Here is a 26,293-nt window from a genome sequence, read left to right on the forward strand (position 1 = left end):
ACAGAATATCAAAACCTCAGCTTTTGTTGAAGCCTCAGCTATTCTCAGACAAGTTTCTTTTCTTTGATCACTGGAAATAGTGTTTTTGTTCTTTTTCTGCTGCTTCCCTTTCTATTCATGCTATGAAGCATTCGTGGTCCTATTTTATTGTATGAGGAGATTAAATTCTATAAACGTAAATTAGGACTTAGTCTTCGCTCTCACTTTGTCATCATTGATATGCCTTTTATAATTATGATTGATCTGGCATATCATTTGTCTGCTGATTGCAAAAAAACAACAAAAGTGCATGTACCTCAGGTTATTTTAGTTGTTTAACTTACCAGAAAAACACATTATTAACTCTGCAAATGAAAATGTACATTGTTCGTGTTGTTTAAAATGATCATTGTTGCCTAGACAAAGAAACTTAATAAAAGCCCTGAAAAATTTTTTAACTCAATAAATTTGTTTCACGAAGCATAATAGTGCTAAGAACATTGTTGGGAAAGTTTGTAGCATAGGAGGGAGAATATAAAGCAAATCTAAAATAGTGAATAATGATAGTAAAATAATTAAAGTAATACCACATTTTATTTTGGACTTTAACATCTTAGATTTATGTTTTATTTAGTAACATTTGGCATTATATGTGGTGGAAAAGGTTACATACAACGTTCATTGATGTAGGCTTAGTTTGAAGATAATTTTGGCAGTGTAGCTTCTGAGTCCCATGTTGAAAAAGGTTGACTTTATTTGATAATTGATCTTTGTGGCTTATTGTTTATCAGGACCAATGTTCTTTTTTGACTGAAACTCATTTGCTTTCTAGGAAAGTGGGTACTAACTAAGGACTACATCATTCATAGTGCCAAAAGTGGCAGATGGCTTGATGAAACAACTTATGAATGGGGATATAAAATTGAAAAAGATTCCCATTATTCACCTCAAATGCAATCTGCACCCAGAAGATGGCGTGAAGAACTGAAACGCACTGGTGCTCCAGGAGCTTTCCATAGATGGAAAGTTGTCCTCCTTGTTAGAGCTGATAAACGAAGTGATTCTCTTGTAAGGTACAATGTGATCATCCAAAGCTAAAGCAATGAATGATAAAACAAGTTTCGCTTGTATACATACTTTTTTTAAATGTTTCATTGCAAGTATTTAGTCCAAATGAGCTGTGGTAATTTACTCCTTGATCTCCTAGGTAAACCCTACTACTGATTTAAGTGTGTGTCTCTAAAAAAATCTATTTTATGATACTGCTTTAGATTCTGGATATCTCTATTTTACTTTCCACTTTTGGCCAACTCAAGCAAAATTTAAAAAAAAAATTTAATTGGGAGAGTTTATTTTTTAGGTTGGAAATATTTTTAGATTTTTGCTAGTAAGTAATTACGTTATCACAAAGGCTTTCTTCTGGATTTATATAGTGTTCTCTTCATGGTTCATACTGTTTCCATCATAATCTCATGTTCTCCTTTATGTATTTTTAAAAGCCTTCTCATGGAGTAAACTGCATTCTAAGACTCATTTCTTTTTATTTAGGGGACAGTTTTTGTCTGCTTTACTTAAATATAATTCGTAGATAACCATGTTAAGTGTGTATGTTGATGAGTCATCGTATAATGTTCCCTTGTGTCCTTGAATGTTGAATTCTGTACTACCCCAGGGAACCCATTGATTGCTTTTTTATTAGTGTAGGGTAGATGTGTCATTCTTTAGAGTTCCTTATGAGTAGCATCATACTCACATGTGGGTTCATTCGCCTGTCATGGTATTTTTGAGATTCATTTTTGCATGTGTCAGCATTTTTCATTCCTTTTTGTTTCTAAGTAGTATTTCACTGTATGGATGTATCACAGTCTTTGTTTATGCATGTATTCATGGACATTTGGGCTGGTTTTTGTCTTTGCTGATGTTACTTAAGTTGCAGTGAACATTTGAGCACAAATATTTATATAGACATGTTTATATTTCTCTTGGGAAATATCTAGGAATGAAATTCCTTCTTCAGACAGCAGTTGTGTATTTAACATTAAATGAAAATGCCAAACTGTTTTTCAAAGTAGTACCATTGTACACTCCAGTAGCAGTGTATGAGAGTTAGCTGCTCTGCAGTTTTTTGGCATTTTTGTTGAAAGTCAGTGGACCAGATATGTGTGGTCTGTTTGTAGACTTCCTGTATGGTTCCAGTTATCTATACACGTCTTCCTGTATGAACACCACACTGTTCTGATTGCTGTATTTTTATATTGAGTCTTGAAATCAGGTAGTATGAGTCTTTCAACTTAGTCTTTTTCAAAATTGATTCAGTGATTTGGGGTGCTTTGTATTTTAATACATAATACATTTTAGAATCAGCTTGTCCATTTTTATAAAAATGCAAGGTGGTACTTTGGGATTATATTTTATCTATAGGTCAATTAGGGAGAATTAATACTTTAATTATATTGAATCCTATCAGTGGACTCTAACTCTCTAATTTTTTACACTAATTTTTAATAGTTTTCATTATATAAATCTTGCACATATTTTGTTGAACTTATTTGTACATAATTGATATATTGGGATACTATTATAAATGGATTATTCTGAAAATTTTCATCTGCATCTGTTGAAATAGTTGGCTTTTCTCCTTTATTTAGGTGATATAATGAATTATATTGATTGATTCTTAAATGTTAAATTTTTATTGAGATAAACTGAACATCATAGTGTATTATCCATTTTTAATATATCGCTAATTCTGTTTACAAATATTTTATCAATAATTTTTGTATTCTTTACCTGATAAATGGCATCTGTGAAAATATACAAAGATGAATATCATTTTTAATAGTAAAAGACCTTTTCTTCCATGATTGGGAACAAGACAAGGATGCTATATCTGACCATTTCTATTTAGCATTTTACTAACCAATGCAAAAAGCCAAAATAAAGGGAAGAAAAGCCATAAAACTAGGAAGAAAGAAATAAAAATAATTATCTTTAATTCTAAAAGACATGGCTTATACTAAAAAAGTTTTCAAAAAACGACATTGGAAATAATGAATTCAGCAAGATTCCAAGATAGACAAGATTCCAAGATCACTGTGTAAAATTTAATTGCATTCTTAAATATTCACAAAGAACAGTTGGAAATTGAAATTTAAATATTCATTTTGATTTTATTAATTTTCTCTCATTTGTCTACTTGTTATTTCACTGATTTCTGCATTTGGTTTAATTATTACCTTTCTTCCTACTTTCTGCCCTGCCTACTTATCTTGGGATTAATTTCTTTTGTTCTGAGCTCCTTAAGCTTAGATTATTGATTTATTTTAGACTCCTTTTCTATTAATTGCCACAAAGTACTGCTTTATTTACATCCCACAAATTCAGATTGTGTTTTCTTTCTGTTCTGTTCAGAATAGCTTTAAATTTCTCTTTTAATTTTTTCTATGTTCCGTTGGTTATTTACAAGTTTATTCTTTAAACCAAGATTTTTTAGGGCTTTTGGATATCTTTCTGCTGTTGATTTCTAGTTTAATTATGTTATATTCAGAGAACAAATTTTGTGTGATTTCCATCCTTTTCAATTTGTTAAGGTTGATTTATGACCTTGAATATAGTCTTGAGTGGATGTTTCATGTACACTTGAAAATAATGTATATTCTAGTGTTAGATTGAGTATACGTGTCCATTAAATTAGGTTGTTTTCATGATATTCACTGTTCTGTCCTTTCTGATTTTCTATGTATTTTTCAACCAATTATTGACACTAATATTTAATTTTCTAACTGTAATTGTCACTTGTAATTATTCCTTTTAGTTGTGTCAATTTTTGCTTTATTTATTTGAAGACCTATTTTAGTTGCATATGTAGTTTTAGTGCCCTGATTTTATTTATTTATATTTTTCATTGCCTCAAATATTTATCATTTATTCTTCTGGTACAACTGAAACATTTTGCCCTTTGACCAGCATCTCTGTTCTCCCATGCTCTCTAGCCACTAGTGACCACTATTCTGCTCTCTGTTTCTTTGGGCTACATTTTTTTTTTCTGGTTTTCACATATAAGTGAAAACACATAGTGATTATCTTTCTGTGCTTGGATTATTTCACTTAAGGACAGTGTCATCCAGGTTCACCCAGGTTGTCATAAATGACAGTTTCCCTCTTTTTTAAGACTAAATAGTATCTATCTCATTGAATGTGTATGCCATCATCTTTCATTTTTTTGGTAATAGCCATTTTGACAGATGTGAGATTTAATTTTCATTTTCCTAATTATTAGTGATGTTGAGTATTTTTAAATTTATCTGTTGACCATTTTTACTTCTTAAGACATGTGTATTCTGGTCCTTTGCCCATTTTTTAATCAGGTTATTGTTTTTGTAGTAGAGTTGTTTTAGTTCTTATCATTGATTAATATCTTGAATATTACCCATTTTTCTGATATATGGCTGGCAAGTATCTTCCATTTCATAGATTGCCTCTCTACTCTATTGTTTCCTTTGCTGTGCAAAAGCTTTTTAGTTTGGTGCAATCTTGTTTTTATATTTTTGTTTTTGTTGTCTGAGCTTTTAGTGTCAAACCAAAAAGTCTTTGTCCAGACTAGTGTTCTTTAGTTTTTCTGGTATGTTTTGTTCTAGTAGTTTACAGTTTTAGTTCTTATCTTTAAGTCTTTAATCCATCTAGAGCTAATTTTTGTATATGGTATAAGAGCCCCATTTCATTTTTCTACATATGAATATCTAGTTTTCTCCACACCATTTATTGAAGAGACTGTACCTTTTTCATTGTGTATTCTTGGCACTTTTGTTGAAAATTAATTGACCATACATATATGGGTTCATTTCTGGGCACTGTTTTCTTTTGGTCATAGAGTCTGTTTTTATGCCAAAAGCATGGTGTTTCAGTAATTATCTCTTTGTACTATATTTTGAGTCTTAGTAGTGTTAATGCCTTCCGCTTTTTTCCTTTTGCTCTTGATTGCCTTGGCTATTTGTGGTCTTTAATGGTTCTGCATGAAGTTGAGAATTGTTTTTTCTGGCTAAGTGCCCGTAGCACAATGGTTATGGCATTGGCCACCTACACTGAGGCTGGCAGATTCGAACCCAGCCCAGGCCAGCTAAACAACAATGACAACTACAATAAAAAATAGCCGGTTGTTGTGGTGGGCGCCTGTAGTCCCTGCTACTTTGGAGGCTGACGCAAGAGAATTGCCTGAGCCCAAGAGTTTGAGGTTGCTGTGAATAGTGAGAGTGTCTCAAAAAAAAAAAAAAAAAAAGAATTGTTTTTTCTATTTCTGTGAAAAAGAGCATCATAATTTGGTAGAGAAGGCATTATATGTATGGATTGTGTTAGGTAATATGGACGTTTAAACAATATTAATTCTTCCAATCCATAGATATAGTATATCTTTTCATTTGTGTCATTTTCATTTTATTTCATTAGCACTTTATAGTTTTCAATGTATAGATCTTTCACCTTCTTGGTTAAATTTATTCCTAAGTATTTTTATTGTAGCTATTATAAATAGAATTATTCTCTTGATTTTGGGGGGGGGAGGGGGGAAACTTTATTGTGTAGAAATGCTATTGGTTTTTACATACAGATTTGTATAACTTGTTTATTACATCTAACAGTTTTTTAGCTATTATAAATAACTAAAAATAGCTACAATAGTTTTGTAGCTATTATAAATAGAATTATTCTCTTGATTTTTGGGGGGGGAGGGGGAAACTTTATTGTGTAGAAATGCTATTGGTTTTTATATACAGATTTGTATAACTTGTTTATTACATCTAACAGTTTTTTTGTGGAATCTTTAGGATTTTCAGTATATAAGATCATTTTCCAGCAAGCAGCAATAGTTTCTGTTCTTTCTTTTGTCTAAATTAGGTTGGCAGGGAATTCCGGTATTATATTGAATAGAAGTGGGGAAAGTGGGCATCCTTCTCTTTTGCCTGATTTTAGAGGGAAGGCTTTTAGCTATGTTGACTATAATGTTAGCTTCTGGCTTGTCGTATATGGCTTTTACGGTGTTGAGTTATCTTCCTTCTATGCCTAATTTCCTGAGAGTTCTCATTGTGAGAGGTTGTTGATTTTTGTCAAATGCTTATTCTGTATCTATTGTTACCTTGTGGTTTTTGTCCTTCATTCTGTAAATGTGTGTCACCTTTATAGATTTGTCTATTTTGAATAATCCGTGCATTTCTGTTACGAATCCCACTTGATCGTGATAAATGATTTTTCTCATGTGCTTTTGAATTCTGTTTACCTTTATTGAGGACTTTTGTATCTGTGTTTATCAGGATATTGACTTGTAATTTTCTTTTTTGTAATGTTCTCATCTGCCTTTACTATCAGGATAATACTGGCCTCACAAAAAGAATTAAGAAATATTCCGTTCTCTTCAATAATTTGGAAGAGTTTGAGAAGAATTGGTCTTAGTTCTTCTTAATATGTGGTAGAACTCAGCAGTGAAGCCATCAGGCCCTGGCCTTTTTCTTCATGGGATACATTTAATTGCTGATTCAATCTCTTTACTTGTTACTGATGCATTATAACATTTTCTGATTCTTCATGAATCAATATGGTAGGTTATGTGTATCTAGGAATTGATACAGCTCTTTTGGATTACCCAGTTTGGTGCATAATTGTTGATGGTAATTTCTTATTGGTCCTTTGTGTTTCTGTGGTATCTGTTGTAGTCATTCCTTTTTCATTTCTGACTTTTTGATTCTTCACTTTTCTTTTCCTACTCTAGCTAGTGGTTTACTGATTTTGCTTATCCTTTCAGAAAGCCAACCTTTTGTTTGGTTGATTCTTTTTTCTTTTTCTTCATCTCTGTTTTATTTATTTGATTGTTTATTTGAAATCTTTGTTTTGTTATGTAATCATATATTGCTATGAATTTTCCTCAGAAAATTCCTAGCAGTTGTTTTGCTGCATCCTGTAAATTTTCATATGTTAGTTTACCATTAAGTTTGCTTTTTTTTTTTTAAGAAAGTGTCTGGCTTTGTAGTCCTGGCACTGTTGCATATTGTTTATTTTCTGTGAATTTCCAAGATTTCACCTGTTAACTCATTTTTAATTTCATACCATGAGGGTCAGAAAATATAATGGATAATTTCAGTCTCTTAAATTTTTTCAGAAGTGTTTTGTGTCCCAATAAGTCTATTCTGGAGAATGTTCTGTGCACACTTGAAGAGAATTCCTATTCTGTTATTTTTGGATGAAATATTATTTGTTTGTCTGTTAGGTTGATTTGATCTAAATTGTAGTTCAAGTTTAATGTTTCCTCATCTGCTGGGATATAAATTTATTTCCTTCCTTCCTTCCTCCCTCTCTCCCTCTCTCTCTCTCCCCTCTTTTTCGTCTCTCTCCCTCTTCCCCCCTTTTCTCTCTCTCTCTCTCTCCCTCTCCCTTTCCTTCTCTCTCTTTCGCTTGCTCTCTCCTTCTCTCTCCCTCTTTTTTCCTCTCTCCCTCTCCCTCTCTCTCTTCCCTCTCCTCCTCCTCTCTCCCTCTTAACCCCCTACCTCTCTCTCTCCTGCTCCCCTCTTTCTTTCTCTTTCTTTTTCTCTCTCCCTCTTTCCTCTCCCCCTTTTCTTTCTCTCTCTCTCTTGCTATTTTCCATTGTGGTTTGATGGTTTTTCTGTAGTGGTTTACTTTGATTTCATTCTACTTACGTTTTGTGCATCTACTATAGGTTTTCCTATGTGGTTATCATGAAGCTTATATAAAACATCCTTTCTTTCTTTCTTTTTTTTTTTTTCTAAGACAGTGTCTGGCTTTGCAGTCCTGGCTGGAGTGCATTGGTGTCATAGCTCACTGCAACCTCAAACTGCTATGCTTAAGAAATCCTCCTGCTTTACCTCTCTAGTGGCTTGGACTACAGGCACCACTATGCCTGGCTAATTTTTCTGTTCTTTGTAGAGAAAAGGTCTCGCTTTTCCTTGGGCTGGTTTTGAACTCCTGGCATAAAGTAATCCTCCTGCCACAGCCTCGCAGAATGCTAGGGTTATAGACGTGCCGTGGTGCCTGGCCAACATCTTATAACAGATAACTTTGATTTCATAGAACAGTTCTCCTCCCACTTTATATTTTCATTGTCAACATTTGCATTATTTTATAAATTGTATTCCCTGATAATTAATTTTAACTGAGTGTTTTAATAATTGCTTTATTAACTACTGTACTAGAAAGAAAATTGATTTGCTCACCACCATTTCAGTCCAGAATATTCTGAATATAACTTTACATTATATTGTTGAGTTTTGCACTTTTGTATGTTTTATGTTATTTACTAGTAGCCTTTTGATACAATTTAAAGTACTACTTTTTGTACTTGCTAGAAGGCAAGCCTAGTGATGATGAGCTTCCTTAGTTTTTGTTTGCGAAAATTTCTCTTTCTCATTTCTGAAGGACAGTATAGCCAAGAAGGGTGTTCTCAGTGGTTAGGTTCTTTTCTTTCTGTACTTTGAGTAAATTATTTCACTTTTTCCTGGCCTGCAGGGTTTCTGCGAAGACATCCACAAATAATTGTGTCATACCACCTCATTTGTGATATGTTTCTTGGCTCTGACTATTTTCAGAATATTTTTTCTTTGTCTTGATAGTTTGATTATTGTGTGTCTTGGTGAACTCCACCTTGAGTTGAATTTGATTGGAAGCCTCTGTGCTTCTTGTTCCTGGATAATGGCATCTTTCTGGAGATTTGGGAAATTTTCAGCCATTATTTCTTTGAATATTGACTTGTACCTTTTCTTTTTTTTTTTCCTGCTGAAACTAATTTTATATGAAAATTAGGTCTTTTGATGGTGTCCCATAATGCCAATATGCTTTCTTCATTCTTTTTTGTTCCTTTGTTCTTTTGTTCCTCTGAGTGTAAAATTTGAAATATTCTCTTTGAACTTACTGGTTCGTTCTTCTGTTTGATTAAGCCTGCTGTTAAAGCTTTCTATTGCATTTTCCATTTCAGTAATTGTATTCTTTATCTCTAGGATATCCATTTCATTTTTATTTATTGTTTCTTTTTAAAACTTCCATTTTGTTCATGTAATATTTTCCAAATTCTGTTTAATTTTTTATCTATAAATTCTAGTATTTCACTGAAGTTCTTTAAAAGTATTATTCTGAATTCTTTGTCATTTCATACATTCCTTTTCTTTAGGGTGCCATTGTTTGAGCTTTGTTAGTTTCTTTTGGAGATCTCGTGATTTCCTGATTCTTAGTAATCTTTGGGTTTTGCATTGGTGTCTATGCATTTGAGAAAACAATCACTTCTTTCAGCTTTTACAGGTGTTCTTTGGCAGAGATAGACTTACACTTTTTAGTCTAGCCTGTGATTATGTATAGACCTCAGCTGGTAATGACTCAGGTAGAACTTCTGTCTCCATTCTCCTCATAGCTGGACTGCTGCTTTTACTCTGATTTTGGAAGGGACAAGTCTGCTGACTGGGGTCTACTCTACAGGCAAACACTAGCTTAGCTCTATAATCCTGTAGAGCTGCTGGCTGGGCCCTATAATCCCTTGGCCAGCTAGTATAACTATTTAAGATCTGCACTTGGAGAGTGTGCTGTCTGGGACCTAATCTTAGGTAGAGTCACTGCACGATCTGGACAGGACTAGCTGCTATGCACAGTACGTATGCACAGTTGAGATTTGCCTCTCTTACTCATCAGGGCCTTGGGGTAGGCTTTGAGGCTGAACTGAGCACTGTTTAAACTTCTGTGGGTAGCAGAAATAGACATTCACATTGCTGAAATATACTATGATAGATATTACCCTTCCTCCGTGAGTCTTAGGAATGGGTTTTGAGGCTTCACTAAGCACTGCTGAAACTCCTGAGAATGACAGAACTAGCCCAACACCTTGCTAAAATGCACTGTGGCTGTCTTCTTCCTTCCAGAGGAAGGTTTTCAGATGGATGTCAAAGCTGCACAAGTGCTGTTTAAACTCCTATGTGTGGCAGAACTAGCGCAATCTTCAGCAAATTTTACTATGTTAAAGTGTCTCACTCCCTGAGGCTAGGTCTGAAAATGGCCATCTGAGAATTCCAGCCAGGTAGAACTTGCCACCAATTTCTGGGAGCAACCAGTTCAGCTTTGCTAGTGGGCTTTGCTATTAGTTGATAACTTTCATCAGGTGCCACCAGTGGCTGGTACATTGAGCTACCAGGACGGTTTGTGCCCTGGTTGCAGTGAGCTCTGCCTCTTTACTTTGTTTCTGCCTGATTTCAGGTGGTCTACTTGTACTGTTATCTTTGTGCTCCCTTTGAGGTGACACTAGAGTGGGCTTCCAGGAAAGTGTCCCAGAATTATTTAGAAGCTGAATGTCAGCCTGCAGTTTTCTTTGTCCAATTTAGAGATGTGAGCTCCGGGAAACCTTCTGTGCGGTCCTAAGCCAGTAGGGGTGAGGAAGAAGTGTGATGTACCAAAAGTGAGACTGTACTGTTAACCCCCAGACTCAATTCAAGCACCACTCTGAGAGTTTCGCTGCAAAGGCACGAGGAATTTCATTTATTCAAGCTCAGAGCCTTGGCTGCCCTTTAAGAAAAAGCGTGAACAGCCCTTACAGACTATTCAGACAATTCCTTTATACCTTCCCCTCTTCCCTCCCATTAGACCATCCCACCCCATCCCCTTATTGGTAGGTAAACCATGTCTGTCCTAAACTGACAGGTACAGGGTGGTCATGTTCAGGGTTGATTGGCTCAGGGACGAGTCTTCTTTGTCTCAGGTGAGCGAATGAGAAGGAAGGGATAAAGGTCGCAAGTGGGGCGAGTGCAGAATAGAGTGGCGAGTGCAAAAAGGGAGGGGGTCAGGATGTGGGCTGAGTGCACAAGGGGGCTCGTGGAACAAAGGGGAGGGGGGTCAGGATGTGGGCTGTAACACCTAGGTATGATAAGGTCCTTGGTATGCTGCGGCCTATTGTCCTGAATAAACAACAAAAGGGCATAGTTTGACTTGTGACTTGAGTTAATTAGTTTGGCTCTCAGAGTACCATCTCTTATAATTTTTGTAATGTTCTGTTATCTACAAAGTGTTCCAATCTTGATACTGAGATTTGCCTTATACTAACATAGCCACTTCAGCTTTCTTTAGAGAAAAAAATGTATTTTGTATTCTTTTACTTAAAATAGCTTTCTTATAGACAATGTAGGGTTGAGTCTTACTTTTTAAACGTAATTTGACAATTTCTGCCTTTAATTGCATTGTTTAGATCTCTTACATTTAATATGATTGTTACTAATTGGATTTAAATCTACCATCTTACTGCTTATTTTTTTTGTCCCATCTTTTCGTTGCTCTCTTTCTCCTTTTTTATTGATTTCTTTTGTATTAATTATTTTCAATGGTTTTCTTTCATATCCACCTTAGATTATAACTTATACTGAATATACTTATGTACATAGAAGGATACCTATTGCATTACATTTTTATCTTTTTTAATGGTTGTGCTAGTGTTTATAATAGTATATATCTTTAACTGTTCACAGCTGTCAAATAGTATCATATCTTTTTGCATGTGGTATAAAACTTTACAAATGTACACTGTTTACCCTTGAATAACACGGGAATTAAGCTGCTGACCCTGCCATTTATAACTTTGGACTTCCCCAAAACTTAACTACTAGTAGTCTAATGTTGACTGGAAACATAATCAATCAATAATATATATTTTGACTATAAACATAATCAGTCAATTAATACATATTATGTTTGTCATATGTATCATATGCTATATTCTTATAATAAAATAAACTAGAGAAAGAAACCATTATTGAGAAAATCATGAGGAGAAAATGTATTACTATTTACTCTTCAGGAAGTGGAAGTGAGTCATCACAAATGCCTTCCTCTTCATTGTCTTCCACTGCACAAGCTGAGTAGGAGGGGACGCTGGGACGTGGTCTGAGTTGGGTAGGAGTATTTTCATGAGACTTTCTGAAGCCTAAGCAGGATCAGAACTTCATCAAACTTTGAGGACGTATATGTCAGTGTCTTCTGAGTCTAAATATTAAATGTGTTTCTTAATGTACATAAAGGCTACAATTTTTTATTTTTTTATTTTTTTATTTTATGTTAATATGAGGGTACGGACAACTATGGTTACAAGGTGTGCATTTGTTAGAGTCCCTTTTATAGTTGTGTTCTGTACCTAGGAGGTGTGCCATATACCCTTACCTTGTACCCATTAAGTGGTAGCACACCAGTCCTCCTCCCCACTCCCCGTCCCCCCTTTCTTGCTCCCCTTACCCCCAACTTGTTAAATTGAATTTTTCTCTTATGCAGGTATGTATTAGATCATCTGTTGGCTTTATATTAGTATTGAGTACCTCGTATACTTAACTTTCCCATTCTTGAGATACTTTACTAAGAAGAACATATTTCAGCTTCATCCAGGTTAATACAAAAGATGTAAAGTTAACCATCTTTTTTTATGGGTGAATACCATTCCATAGTTATACATATACCACAGTTTGTTGATCCATTTCTAGGTTGCTAGGTACTTAGCTTATTTCCATATGTTGGCAGTTGTAAACTGAACTGTGATAAATAATATAGTGCAAATGTCCTTACGATAAAGTGATTTTTTTTCTTCTGGGTAGATACCTAGTAATGGATTTGTGAGATCAAATGAGAGTTCTTTGGGGATCCTCCATACTTCTTTCCAAAGAGGCTGTATTAGTTTGTAGTCCCACCAACTGTGTAAAAGTCTGCCATTCTCTCCACATCTGCACTGAGACATGAAATGATAAAAATCCTAGAATAAAGGGTAGGAAAAGCTCTAGATGATATTGGACTGGGGAAAGATTTTATGAAGAAGACTTCAGTGGCAATTGCAACAACAAAGATAAATGGAACTTAATTAAGCTGAAAAGCTTCTGCACAGCTAAGAATACAACAAGGAAAACAGATCTTTTTCAGGATGGAAAAAGATACTTGCATGTTATGAATCTGACAAAAGGTTGAAAACTAGAATCTACAGAGAACTCAGTCAATGAAAAAAGAACAAACAATCCCGTCTATCACTGGGAAGAGATATGAACAGAATCTTCTCTGAAGAAGACAAAATAGCTAACAAACATCTGAAAGAATACCCATGGACCCTAATCATTAAGGCTAAAATTTTTAAAAGCTAACTTTTTACTGGAGGGCTGGCAACTGGCTGCATTTTTTATGGTCCAGAATGGTTTTCTTGAAGGTGTATTGCCTTCAGGGTGGTTGCTTCCTTAGACTTCCTTCATTGTTGTTTTGGCTTATTGATGTGACTTTTCCTTAGGGAATACTTTAATATTCTTGGTGTATAAATGCCTTTCCTCTATCAATAATGGATAGGTAGAAAGAGTGGTATGATTTCTTAAATCTGCTCTGAACAGCTTACAATTTAAGAAATTACTACGGTAATTATTCTCCTCCATCTCTAATCGCTAGAGGGCATTGATTCCTTTCAGAAAGTTCTGGATCTAGGAAGTCATTGATTTAGATAATTTGACTGAATATGCTTAATTTCTCTAATACTTTCCATACCATTTGCATTTTTATTCAGAGTTTTAGAGGCTGGAAAAGCAAATGTTATTTTACCAAAAAGTTCACCAAGTGGAATAACTCATGTGATTGCCAGTAATGCAAGAATCAAGGCTGAAAAAGAAAAAGACAACTTTGAGGCTCCATTTTATCCAATTCAGTATCTAGGGGACTTTCTGTTAGAGGTAAGTAAAGTAAACATTTTAAAATGTTTGTTATATAAAATTCTGAATAGTAAAATATATATTAAAATTCTAGATTTTGAAAATAACTGATTGGACATAATTTAAATGACACATTTTTCAAAAAAGTTACTCTCCATTACTTACTAAAGAATACTTAACAGTTTTGAAAGAACCTTGCTTATTAGGTTTAAAATTTGTCTTATTTTAAGTCTCTCCTTGTTTTCAGCAATTTTAGCAATATATGCTACAAAATTTAAGCATTTTAATATTGGTAAAAATAACAGTGGCTCATATACTATTATATTGTACCATATGATAATTTTTCAATAATTTTCCCTTTGGAAAAGAGAGAGCCATTTATAAGGGCTTAGAAATACTTTTCTGTGCTATATTCCCCTACCTCCCTCTCCTAGCTTGGTACAAATACCACTCCTCAAGTTATTTGTATGGGAATCAAACCCTAGAAAAAATCATAGGAAACAGGCAAAGAATTTATAAGGAAAGTGCTCAAAGTAGAAAAGAAAGGTCAGTGCATCCAAAAACAATCTTGAGCTGAGAAAAAATCATTTCCTTCAGTGTTTTCCATTTTGATAGGTAATCATCACATGTCAGAGACCTGAGAATCACCCTTGAAATCTTTCTCTTATTCCTTGTATGTTGTCAACAATCAAGTCCTAATGATTTTATCTCAAATACTTCTTGAATCAGTCGTCATGCTGAGTCTTTCCTCCGTTTTCCTGGAATAGACTTGTAATTACTCTTCTTACTACTATGCGTTTTTAATTTCTAGTGACTCATAACCTTTTTCTTCTCTAGTATATTATAGTTCATCGAGAAAGAGTATCCAAAATGCTTTCTCTAAAACAATACTTATCCTATTACTCTCCTGCTTAAAACCTTTCAGTGACTTCCCATTGCTCTTAGGATAAAGTCCTAAATTTCTAATATAGCTTACAAGTTCCCACAGGACTCATGTTACTGCTACCTTTCCAGCTCTGTCCTGCTTCCCTGTCTATGCTTCATCAAGATGGCCTTCTCTCAGTTTCTTAAACTAAAGATGCTGCCTAATCTGTCTTCTCAAAAGATAATTTCTCTGCCTTAAAAAGTTTTCCCCTTTAGTCCTTCACCCCCTGTGCTTTCCTGCTCATCTTTTGGGTCCCTGTTATACTGTTGCTCTTTGAGGAAGCCTTGCTGACTCCCTGATTAGGTTAGGTTCATGTATAATATGTGCTCATCGAATTATTTTTACCACATAGAGTACTCAGTTAAATAATTGGCTGATTTCAAAAATTAATATCTATTTTCCCTCCTAAACCAAGGTTCCTTATCGTCAGAGGTCATGCCTGTCTTTTCCATAGATACATTTCAATCACCTTGCATAGAACCTGCACATGGGTTCTCATTTAATATTTGTTAGATTAATAGATTATTTATGAAAGACCTTTGAATCTTCCAAAAATAGATGTAATTATATAATTACTTTTCTCTAGTGAGTAATGGCATCGTAGATTAACAATTTGACCTTACTTCAAAGAATAGATCTGCTTGGAATGCAGATAATCTCGCTGTCATTGAGAATGATTAGTATAGGAATGAACATGTGCACCAACTCTGATGAATGGGATATAAAGAGAGGTATGGAAGAGCTTTTCTGGGAAGTTTCTTCCTCACTCTGAAATGAGAGCCCCTAGTGGGATCATTCCAGCTAGATATAAACATGAAAGAATGTAATGTGAATTACTATGTTACTACTAGCAGCCATTCTTTCATTGTGAGAACTAGCCTCAGAATGAAACCAACCCTGTGGCCTACAGAGTATAGAGATGGAATCTAGACCTTTTAGTTACCAGATTAACCAACCCTGAACTCTGTCCTAGCATTGGACCACATTGCTACTCTGTGATGTAATAATTTCCACTTAGTTTAAGTTAGTTTGAGTTGGTTTCCTATTTCAGCTAAAAGCATCCTGATGGACCTCTCTGAATAGTTCAAATATAATATTAACGGTCAATAAAATGAAAGTCATTCTTAACTAGATCAGTAAGAGATTAGAAATAGTCCTTTTTCTATGAAAAGAAATGGTCAAGGTACAATATATAATGTACGGTATCCCCCATCTTATTTTGCAGTATGTTTCTACATTCAGTTCAGCTGCTAAAGTAGTAAAGAGCAGTGAATAGTATATCAACCAGTAATACAGATAATCTCACTAATTTATGTTTGGTTTTAAGAATACACTGTTTTATAAGTTTTAGACCAAGCATCTGGGAGTCCTTAACAAGTCCAACTAAGGAAGATGTATTGTGATCACTTCTCAGGAAAAATTAGAAATTTATTTAATGTCTTGCTTTTCTTCTGCTACTTTTGGCATACATTATATTACATTCCTTCTTAGGCGAATTTTAAAGTGTTATCCAAGAAGAGCTTCCATGTAAAATGACTAGGTTAAAAGTAGCAATTAACAGTCATTTTAAAAAAATCATTTAACCACCTTATATTTTTGGAAAAGCTTATAAGTACCAAAGTAAGGCATTTATTTAGCTCAGGTTTATAGATATGTATTGAAGATTATTAATCTGGGCAATATGCAGTGCACTAGGGATATGGAAATGAATAAGCCCTCATTTCAGACTTTGAGGTGCTTACTGTTTAGTGATAGAGAAGGAGCTTGGGAATTTGGGAATTCTGTTCAGTCTGAATCATGTATTGGTAAAACTATGTGCAAGGTACCAGAGTACAGAAGACAAGGGGCTAACATCTCAATTGTTTGGCCCATGTAAGGCTTCACAAAAAGGAGAGGATACTTAGGAATATTATTTTTAACTACATAAGAAAGAAAATGAACCACCACAAAGTCTTACAGGGAAGTACTGAGAATAACTAAGAAACCATTGACTTTTGAAACCAGCTTAACTGTTTTGTGACCCAGATATATAATTTACTAGTTCTGCAACCTTAGGAAAAACATTTATCTTATGCCTTAGTTTCTTCCTTTGTATGTAGAAACAAATACTTAATGTTATGTTTTTTGTGGAAATGATTACAGTTACTACTCTGAGCTAATATTTTCTGAGTAATTCCTGTGTGTCAGCCACTATGCTAAGTATATTACCCACACACTCTTACATAATCTCATGTTCTTGTGTGGTATGTATTATTGCCCTATTTATTGTTGTAAAATGATGTTTGATAACTTGCTCAGTATCCCACAGCTGTCAGAGCAACAATGTAAACCCTCAAATCTCCCTTCTCTGATCCTTTTTTCTCATTCATTCATCTTCAGTTACTTCACGCTTAGTAAAGAGCAGTAACAGTATATAAACCAAAAACATAGATAATCTCACTAAGTTATATTTGGCTTTACAATATCTAAATATCAATAGACACCTGTCTATCTAAAATCTAGGTAAGGTTTCCTTGATATTTACCTAGTTTCCTTCTAGGTAGTTAAAAAATATTTAATGCTATCATCAGTACCATAAACTACTCAAAGGATTACGAAATGCTGTAAGAATTGGGGTATAGGGCCAAGTTGAGGACCAAAAACCACTCTTATTTTTCACTAGATTTCTGTGGTTCTCCATCTTCTTCAGTCTAGTCTCACACATGTATCCAAGTTGTATGGCACATGTTTTGACTGAATATTAGAATGAGACCTGGAGCCCAGAGCATGTCTGGCATACCTAGTCCAAGACAGGAACCTAAGTCAAAGATGTGAATCAGAAGGCAGTTCTCATCGCCACAGTCCCTGTGCTGCTGATGAAGTAGGTGCTCAGTCCCCGGTGGGACACACCACTCTACTATGTAATATTGTAGTCACAGCCTTTCTTTTCTAGATTATATAGGGAGAAAGACATAACAATACTAGCACACACTTGGCACTAAAGAAATATCTGTATAGTAAGGAACAAAAATGGATATTTATAATTAGATAAAATAATGCCTATGTATAAAATAAAGTAATTCCTAAGAGTAGCCAATTGGAGGAAGTAGTAGTGGTTTAGAGAAAAGTGATGGTTGATCATTTGTTTAGCTGTATAGAAAACGTTTTTAAAAATCTTTCAAATGTTTATTATCAAGTTATGACTTTTAAATGGTTATATATGATACTTGTGTCGTACATCCTAGTTTATGATCCATTTATAACATCTGAAATGGATGTATAAGTAAATACATTCAGGATTAGGAAAGAGTACATTTCTTGCTTTATTGCTAACTATAATAGTCTGCTTCTTTACCTTCTGTGTACTTAGAATCTATATGGAATTAATTCATCCTGTAATATAGACCTTCCTTGAGGATCTGAGCTTATGAAATTACCCTCTCAGTGTTAATCATGTGAAATTTAAAGCCAGAAACTCACTGATTTTCTCCCTGTAGGTTATCCTTAACAGAAATTGTTGTTTGTATACCAATTCTTTCTTCGTTACCGGGATTAGAAAAGAAGAAAATTCTTTTTTTTTTTTTTTAAGTTTTCAGTTTTACTTTTCTGAGGTGCGACGAAAGAAATTCATTTATCTATTACGAAGCTATTCTGTGGTTGCAGGATTGCAGCCTCCTAAAGGGCCTCCATATCACACAGAAAGCCCAGTGTATGTGAAAGGAAACCAAAGATCACATCATAGGCTTTACCACATTTTGGTTTTTTTCATAATTGTTGCTGTGATTCTCCAGTCTCTTTGGGTAAAGACAGTGAATCTGAACACTCTTTCATAAGTACATTTTAGGAGCTATCATGAACTTAACCTTTATTCTCAGCTCTTTATCTTACTAAACTTCTAGAATTGTATATATAAAAATATAAGTGAGAAATTTTAAAATAATTATTGGTAGGTTATAAATTCAATTTGGATTTCTTAGCAAGAGAAATTTAATTGTTTGAGACAGAGCTAGTTGAAGATAATTGTTTATTGCTCTTTAAATAAAATAAGAACTGTGAATCCAGATATTGCATAGTACCCTTTTCCTTTCTGTGTGTGGTACACTTGCAAATGAGGAATCTTATCAGCAAAAACCTGAAAAATAATTAGAAACTAGCTATAATCTGATGATTTTTTAATGTAGATTATAACTTTAACTTGAATAGGGACTAAATAAAATATTTTTGTTCTCAATTATAGAAAGGATAGATTTAGTAGACTAACAAAACATTAGTTACTCTTATTATTTAGGACCTTTGTTGTAATGCTTTTTTTTTTCTTATAAGATTTTACCAATGTTTAATAACCTTTAATTTAGGAAGATGCATTTTACCTACTGTTTTAACTAACAAAATATTATTCAATTATAAATGAAGTTGAAAATCACAAAAAAATACATAATGTTGAAGTTATAGTTAGTTGACTGCCTGAATCATTTTTACATATGTAACAGAAAGAAATTCAGAAGGATGAAGATTGTCAAACCGGTTCTGTTTGGACTAAACATAGCAGTAAAGAAAAACACAAAGATTTTTGGAAAGATAAGAGATTTCTTGAAGTGAAAGATGCCTTAAGAGAGACCATCTGTAAAACAAAGGTAAAATTTATAGGCTGAAAACTTAAAGAATCTGGTATTTCTTACAAAATTGTTTGATAGGCAAAATTTTATAGAAATAACATAGATTTTGATATCAGAAAGCTACTGTTTGAACCATATGTTTATAGTCTTTCTATAACTGGACCATGTTAAGACATTGCCCAGTGTCTCTGTTTTGGGACTCTTATTTAAATAATGCATATATATATATATATGTATGTATGTATGTATGTATATACACACATACATACACATAATATAGAAAGATACAGTGTTCCCAACACATAGTATACTCTTAACCTGAGTATTACCCAGGTAATTACTGAAAATTTCTTTGTATGTTTAATGTAAGGTGTGTCTTACAAAGCATTGTTCTTACCTGTCAGTACTGTGTATATTCATAATTCATCTTCTAAACTCAAGTATTTCAACTGCATTTAGAACAAAATTCAAAAAAATACTCAAGTGAATTCTGTTTTGATTAACATGAAAAACAAAAAACAGGAAGGACTTTGAACTTGAAGCAATGAAAAGTATCTCAAGCATATATGCTGCTCTCAAGTATAGTTTTTCAAACTGTATCAGCAACCAAAATAAGGGCATTATTAGTTCTCCTCTAAAAGAGCTAATTATGTTCATTTTCATATTGTGTTTTATGATATGGTTAATTTGTCAATTTATCATTAGCTTAGTAATTGTTAGTCTAAATTAGTATGTGTAACTGGGAAAATATTTAAAATAAACTATTTCCACTGTATCTGTTAAATATTTTTGAAAGATAATTCTAGGAACAATTTGGAACATAAATTGCATGGTTCCTTAAGGAATCATTTATGGCAAGTTTAGCTCAAACTTACTATGATTAAAATATTTTTCTGTTTTTTTCTGGCTTTTCCAAAGTATAATTGAAATTTATGTGACTTAAAAGACTTTGCCTAATTACATGATTAGTTGTTAATAAGCTTTTGAGTTGATCTGCCTGTTGATAATATGTATCGTAAGCCATAGTATAAAGTACTTATATATACAGAAAGAAATGTAAAATAATGGTAGAGTTAAAATAAATTTGGGCCAGGTGCAATGGCCCATGCTTATAATCCCAGCACTTTCGGAGGTCAAGGTAGGAGGATCAGTTGAGATGAGGAGTTCACCTGAGCAACACAGTGAGACCTGGTCTCTACAAAAAATTAGCTGGACATAGTGGTATGTGCCTGTAGCTCTGGCTACTCAGGAGGCTGAGGTGGGAGGATCTTTTGGCCTAGGAGTATGAGGCTATAGTCACCTATGATTAAGCCACTGCATTCCATCCTAGGTGACAGAGCAAGATCTTGTCTCTAAATAAATACATAGATACATTTGATTTTGAATAAACATGGGGGAAAAAGAATAGAATAGACACTTTGTAAAAGACACAGGAATTACTTTTTTTATTTTTATTTTTTTATGAGACAGCATCCAAGCTGTCACCCTGGGTAGAGTGGGGTGGTGTCATAGCTCACAGCAACCTCAAACTCTTGGGCTCACGATTCTCCTGCCTCAGCCTCCCAAGTAGCTGGGACTACAAGTTCCTGCCACAACGCCCAGCTATTTTTTTTTGCGTTTGCCATTGTTGTTTCAGTAGGCCCAGGTCAGGTTTGAACTCGCCAGCCTCAGTGTATGTGGCCAGCGCCCTACCCACTGAGCTATGGGCGCTGCCCAAGACACAGGTATTATTAACATACATCTACAATCATGTGCAGCATAATGTTGTTTCTGACTATGACGGACCACCTCTATGCTAGTGGTCTGATAAGATTATAATGCTGTGTTTTCATTGCACCTATCTTATGTTTAGATGTGTTTAGATGCACAAATACTCAGAGTTGTCTTGTAGTTCCCTACAGTATTCAGTATAGTAACGTGCTATACAGGTTTGTAGCCTAGGAGCAAGAGGCTTACACCTGATGGCCTGTGTGTGTCGTGAGCTGTACCGTCTAGGCTTGTGTGAACACACTCCATCATGTTCTCATGACTATGAAATCGCGCTTCTCAGAACACATCCCCATTGCTGCATGGCACATGACTGTGTATATCCTTTAGAATTTCTTTTAAAAGGAATTTGGCTTCTTTTAGGACGCAAGAGCCTATAGGTAAAATTCAGTTAGAAATTTCTTTCTTAAATAAATTTTTTAGTTTAATATGGTTCGTAATACTACTTTGAATTAAGCGCATAGGTAAACTAGGTAAAGTAAATTAAGTGTACATGTAAACATAGTATAAACCTTTGTAAACTAAAATGTTTTCTTCTGCTTCATCTTAGTGTAACTTAGAGGTGAGATAATTCACAGGGCTCTTTGCTATATTTGATATCATATCTATATTTTACAAAACCTACATTCCTAATGTGTTTTTCTTTTATGACTTACGTTGGTTGTGTTGTGGCTATATTTAATCCATAGTCTTACTAAACTATTTTTACAAACATGCAGAAAGAAATGCAAAGTCGTGATGAAGATGTTAATGTTAGTTCTGTTTTGACTGAACATCACAAAAAAGAAAAATTCGAAGGCTCCAGTAAAGATTTGAAATTTGTTAAAATGAGAAATACGTTAGGAAGGCATGTGTATGGAAATCAGGTAAAACATTCCAAATTAAAAATAATTTCGTTGTATTTTACAGCTCTTCTCTGAATTTTCTAAATATGTCATTTGTGACATTTCTTCTGAAGTATATGTACAGAAGTGTTACAAACATTTTGTATGTGGTTTTAAAAAGAATATAAAAATGAGTGCTTATGTACTTCCCAGCCAGGTTAAGATATAGACCCTTACCAGTTTCTTAATATCCTGCTTCATCGTTTCCTAACTCCATCTTTTTCTCCCTCTAATTCAGAATTTACCTTTATCTTAGAATTTGTATTATCTATTTTCATACTTTTCCTTATAGTCAACTATCTTTGTATCTCTATATATTATTTAGTTTTGTCTGTTAATGAACACTTTGTAGTTTATGTTATTTTATAGACTGTTTTTGCTGGTATATATATGTTTCATTGTTTGACTATGTCAGATTATATCTTTTATCCATTTTACTATTGCTAGGCATTTGAGTTTCTTTTTGTTGGTCTCTATTTGATTAATTGATTGGTGTTTGTAATTTTGCTATGAACAGTGTGAACATTATCTTGTGTAACTCTTAGTATGCATGCTGAGGAATTTCTGTAGTGTAGGATATATTGCTGGAAGTGAAGTTGTGGGTCATATGCAGCTCAGCATATTGAGCTATACTAGGTAATGCCCACCTATTTTTCAAAATGTTTTACTAATGTGGATGAAATTTCCTGTTGTATTTAACTATTTTTTAATGTGGTGTGCTTATGTGTAAATCATTCTTCTTAAGTTTATTTGGATTTTGTAACATATATCATTTATGTTGAGATTTGTTTGTTTAATTTGTTAAAATGCATGTAGAAGGAAACTAAGAAAAAAGATGAAGGCATTCAAAGGAGTTATACTTTGAGGAAAAAACACAAAAAAGGAAAAGAAAGCAATTGCAAGAAAGACATTGCACATGACAAAATTAAACGTACCTTAAGAAAGCACATATTTTATAGAGACCAGGTAAGAATTTGTAATCTAACCTATAGTTTAGGGGGGCTTTTCTCTAATCTAGATGTATAAACTCATGAGTACTTGCTGTGTTAAATATAACCTTCATGTCTTACCAAAAAACTCTTTGAGTTGATCTGGTATGATATTCATAGTTAATGGTATAATTAGCTTTGGTTCATGGTGAAAGTATTCTTACATGAATACACAAAGATATTTGAGTTAATAATCAAGATATTCAAATAAATTGTGTTTTGCCTGAATGTAACAAATAAGAAAAAGAAACAAAGGCTTTAAAGAAGAAGCTGTCTTTCTTCGAATGAAAAAGTCTTAAAACTACATATGTGTGTAGTTTGGGTAATAAAAACATTCTAATGTAAATTTTATTTTCTGTCTTATTCTTCCTTGGTATTATATAGACCATTTTTAATAAGCTAGCTTATCTTTTACATGTGATCCTTCTTAGATAAATATTTCCTACAATACAACTTTGTTTTACAGTTTAAACCACAGTGTGTTAATATACACATTTAGAAAGACCTTCGAAAAAATGATGAAGGAAAATAAGTAATGAATTTAGTTTTATGTGAACAACAAAAAAAGGGAAAGGTTCTAGGAAAGATTTGGAATAGGTTAAAATGAAAGTGCCTTAAGAAAGTACATATATAAATATCAGTTAAAACTTTACAAATTGAAATGTTTGCTTTTTAGCTTTTCAATTCATTGTATAATTGTGACATGTGATTGTAAGGACGGATCCTTGGGGTGGTTGACACTGTTTGGAGGTGTGGTTCTTGTATTGTCCTTTGTGATATTACCTGTGTTGACACTATCTTTAGTACATTTTTTAAAGTTTCTTTGTTTTGCTGTATGCAGAAAGAAATAAAGAATTCTGTTTTTGCTGATTATGCCAAAGAATCAAAAACCAAGGATGTGGGAACAGATGTGGATATTATTGCAATTAAAAATGCCTTAAGGAAGCACATATATAGAGCTCAGGTAAAATTTGGCACTCTAAAAATTTTATATAATATCCTATCTTTCTCTAGTATAATTTGATTTTATTTATATATACAAGGTGGCCATAAAGTTCGTGTAGAACTTTATGTATACATAGACAACACATCATACATATGCACATACAATTCATTAGTATGTTTAATGTGTCTTAAAATAATTTTCTTAGTTTACTAGGCTATTATGCAGCAATTTTATTTATATGTTTACTAAATATGCCAAATTCTATGCTATTTGTACCTCAGTAATGTGGGAGACATAATTATGTATTACCATCTGCTGTAACTTTTTGCTAGGCATTTACTGGCCTCATCTTGAAGGGTGAGGGCTGGAAGATCTCCATTTCTGTTTTCCTAGTTCAGTTTCAGTCATAAGAAGGCCTGTCCCCTCTTTAGGGCTAAAGGGATTAGCTGGGGATTTTGTTGTTTTTGTTTTCTTTATTCCTATTTTCTTGCCTCTCCAATTTTTTTCACCTACTCTCTGGTGTTAACAGTGTTTGGACCTTTCCCAGAAAACCATTGTTCACCTCTCCTAGGCCTGCCCTTGAGATAGGCTTGCTTTATCACAAGTACCCAGTGAGGTTTGAGGAAATCCTGCCATAAGGTACCAACTCTACTTTACTTCTCAGAAGTTCTTTACGAGTAGCCTACACCTGACCTTTAGAAAGGAGCTAAAGATTTTAGCTGAAATTTTCTTACGCTTTTTCCTGGTGGCCTCCTTGTCTCCCACATTGTGCCTCAGATAAAGACATGTCCCAGTCCTTGCAGCCTCCTGTCTTTCTGTCTCCTTCAGTCTAGTTGATTACGCTATGGCATTTGCTCTCTTGTGAGTTTAAGAAAAAATGTAGTTTGGTAGATAATCTAGCGCTTTCTTATTAAGGTGGGTACACTTTTCTTTCCGACTTTCTACATCCAAAGTGGAAGCCGAAGATTTGTCATTGTTTTAATTTGTATTTCTTCTATTAATGTGTGTTTGAGCATGTTCTTTTCCTTTACTTGGCATTTGTATATTTCTTCCTCTGCCAGTTCCCTATTCATATTCTTTTCTTGTTTCCATTGGATTGCTTTTTTTATATCTTTGTTTCTAAAACTCATTATATAATCAGGATATTATATTATTATGTCTGGGTACAGTGGCTTATGCTTGTAATTCCAGCACTCTGAGAGGCTGAATAGAAGATTGCTTAAGACCAAGAGTTTGAGAGGCCTAAGCAAGAGTCATACTCTGTCTCTATAAAAAAAATTAAAAATTAGCTAGGCATGGTGGTACACATCTATGATCCCAGCTACTTGGGAGGCTGTGGCGGGAGGATCACTTGAGCCTGGGAGTTTGAGATTGCTGTGATGATGCCACAGCACTCTAGCCTGTGAGACAGAGCAAGACCCTGTCTCAAAAAAAAACCAAAGTTACTAGAGTGCCTTTTTTTTTTTTTACTAATAGCTACACATTGAAAACAATATGTAGGTTTCAAAAATGAGTTTGCATATATGATGGAATACTAGCAGTCAATTGAGTACACTATTTTAAAATGATGTTTAATAAAGTAGACAAATTCTTATAATGCAGTGGGAGGAAATGTTAGATAAATGTGTGGGATTAAAGTATGAAAAGATACAAAATGTTATCAATAATTGTTCCTAGAAGGTAAGTTTATAGGAGCCTTTTATGTATTTACTATTCTTTCCAACATCCTCTTAATTATCTACTAAGAAGAGGATATATTTGCTGTTTTTTTAATTAAAACATTTTTATGGATACATAAGAATTATACACATTTCTGGGGAATACATGATATTGATACAGTCATACAAGTGTATGATGGTCAAATATTTATTTAGGATACTTAATTGCCTCAAACAGATGTCATTTTTGTGTATTAGGAACATTTCAGATTATCTAGCTCTTTTGGAGTATGCAGTAGATTATCATCAAATCTATTTACCCTGCTTTGTTACTCTAACACTGGATCTTACTCCTTTTAACTGATGTTTATACCCATTAGCCAGCCTCTCTTTATTATTCCCTACCATCCCTCTCAACCTCTAGTATCTATCATTCTGCTCTCTACCCCATGAGATCAACTTTATTATCTCCTACATATGAGTGAAAACATACGTATTTGTCTTTGTATGCCTGGCTAATTTCACTTAACTGGAGGTAATGACCTTTAGTTACATCCAAGTTGTTGTGAATGACAGGAATTCACTTTTTTCATCGTTGAATAGTATTCTATTTGGGGGATGCTTAGGTTGACTCCGTGTCTTGCCCATTGTGAACAGTGCTGCAATAAACATACGGGTTCAAGTATCCCTTTGATATAATGGGTATTTTTTTTCCCCTTTCAATATATACCCAATAATGGGATTGATGGTCTGGTAGTTCTGTTTTCAGTGTTTTGAGAAACTGCCATATTGTTTTCTTTTTTTTTTTTTTTTTTTTTTTGAGACAGAGCCTCAAGCTGTCCCCCTGGGTAGAGTGCCATGG

The 26,293-nt window shown here is 34.0% G+C and overlaps 1 protein-coding gene across 1 annotated transcript in view; it reads left to right on the forward strand.

Annotated features, from left to right (window-relative positions):
• Positions 1 to 26,293, forward strand: part of SLF1 (SMC5-SMC6 complex localization factor 1) — an 84,795-nt gene that overhangs the window by 9,547 nt on the left and 48,955 nt on the right. The window contains exons 4-9 of the mRNA XM_003785981.3: positions 812 to 1,052; positions 13,526 to 13,688; positions 19,062 to 19,205; positions 21,674 to 21,820; positions 22,655 to 22,804; positions 23,669 to 23,791. Coding sequence (XP_003786029.1) covers positions 812 to 1,052; positions 13,526 to 13,688; positions 19,062 to 19,205; positions 21,674 to 21,820; positions 22,655 to 22,804; positions 23,669 to 23,791 — 968 coding nt within the window. The remainder of the gene's footprint in view (positions 1 to 811; positions 1,053 to 13,525; positions 13,689 to 19,061; positions 19,206 to 21,673; positions 21,821 to 22,654; positions 22,805 to 23,668; positions 23,792 to 26,293) is intronic.

Source organism: Otolemur garnettii, unplaced genomic scaffold, assembly GCF_000181295.1.
Source record: "Otolemur garnettii isolate 467f Iridium unplaced genomic scaffold, OtoGar3 scaffold00017, whole genome shotgun sequence".
Classification (NCBI taxonomy): domain Eukaryota; kingdom Metazoa; phylum Chordata; class Mammalia; order Primates; family Galagidae; genus Otolemur; species Otolemur garnettii.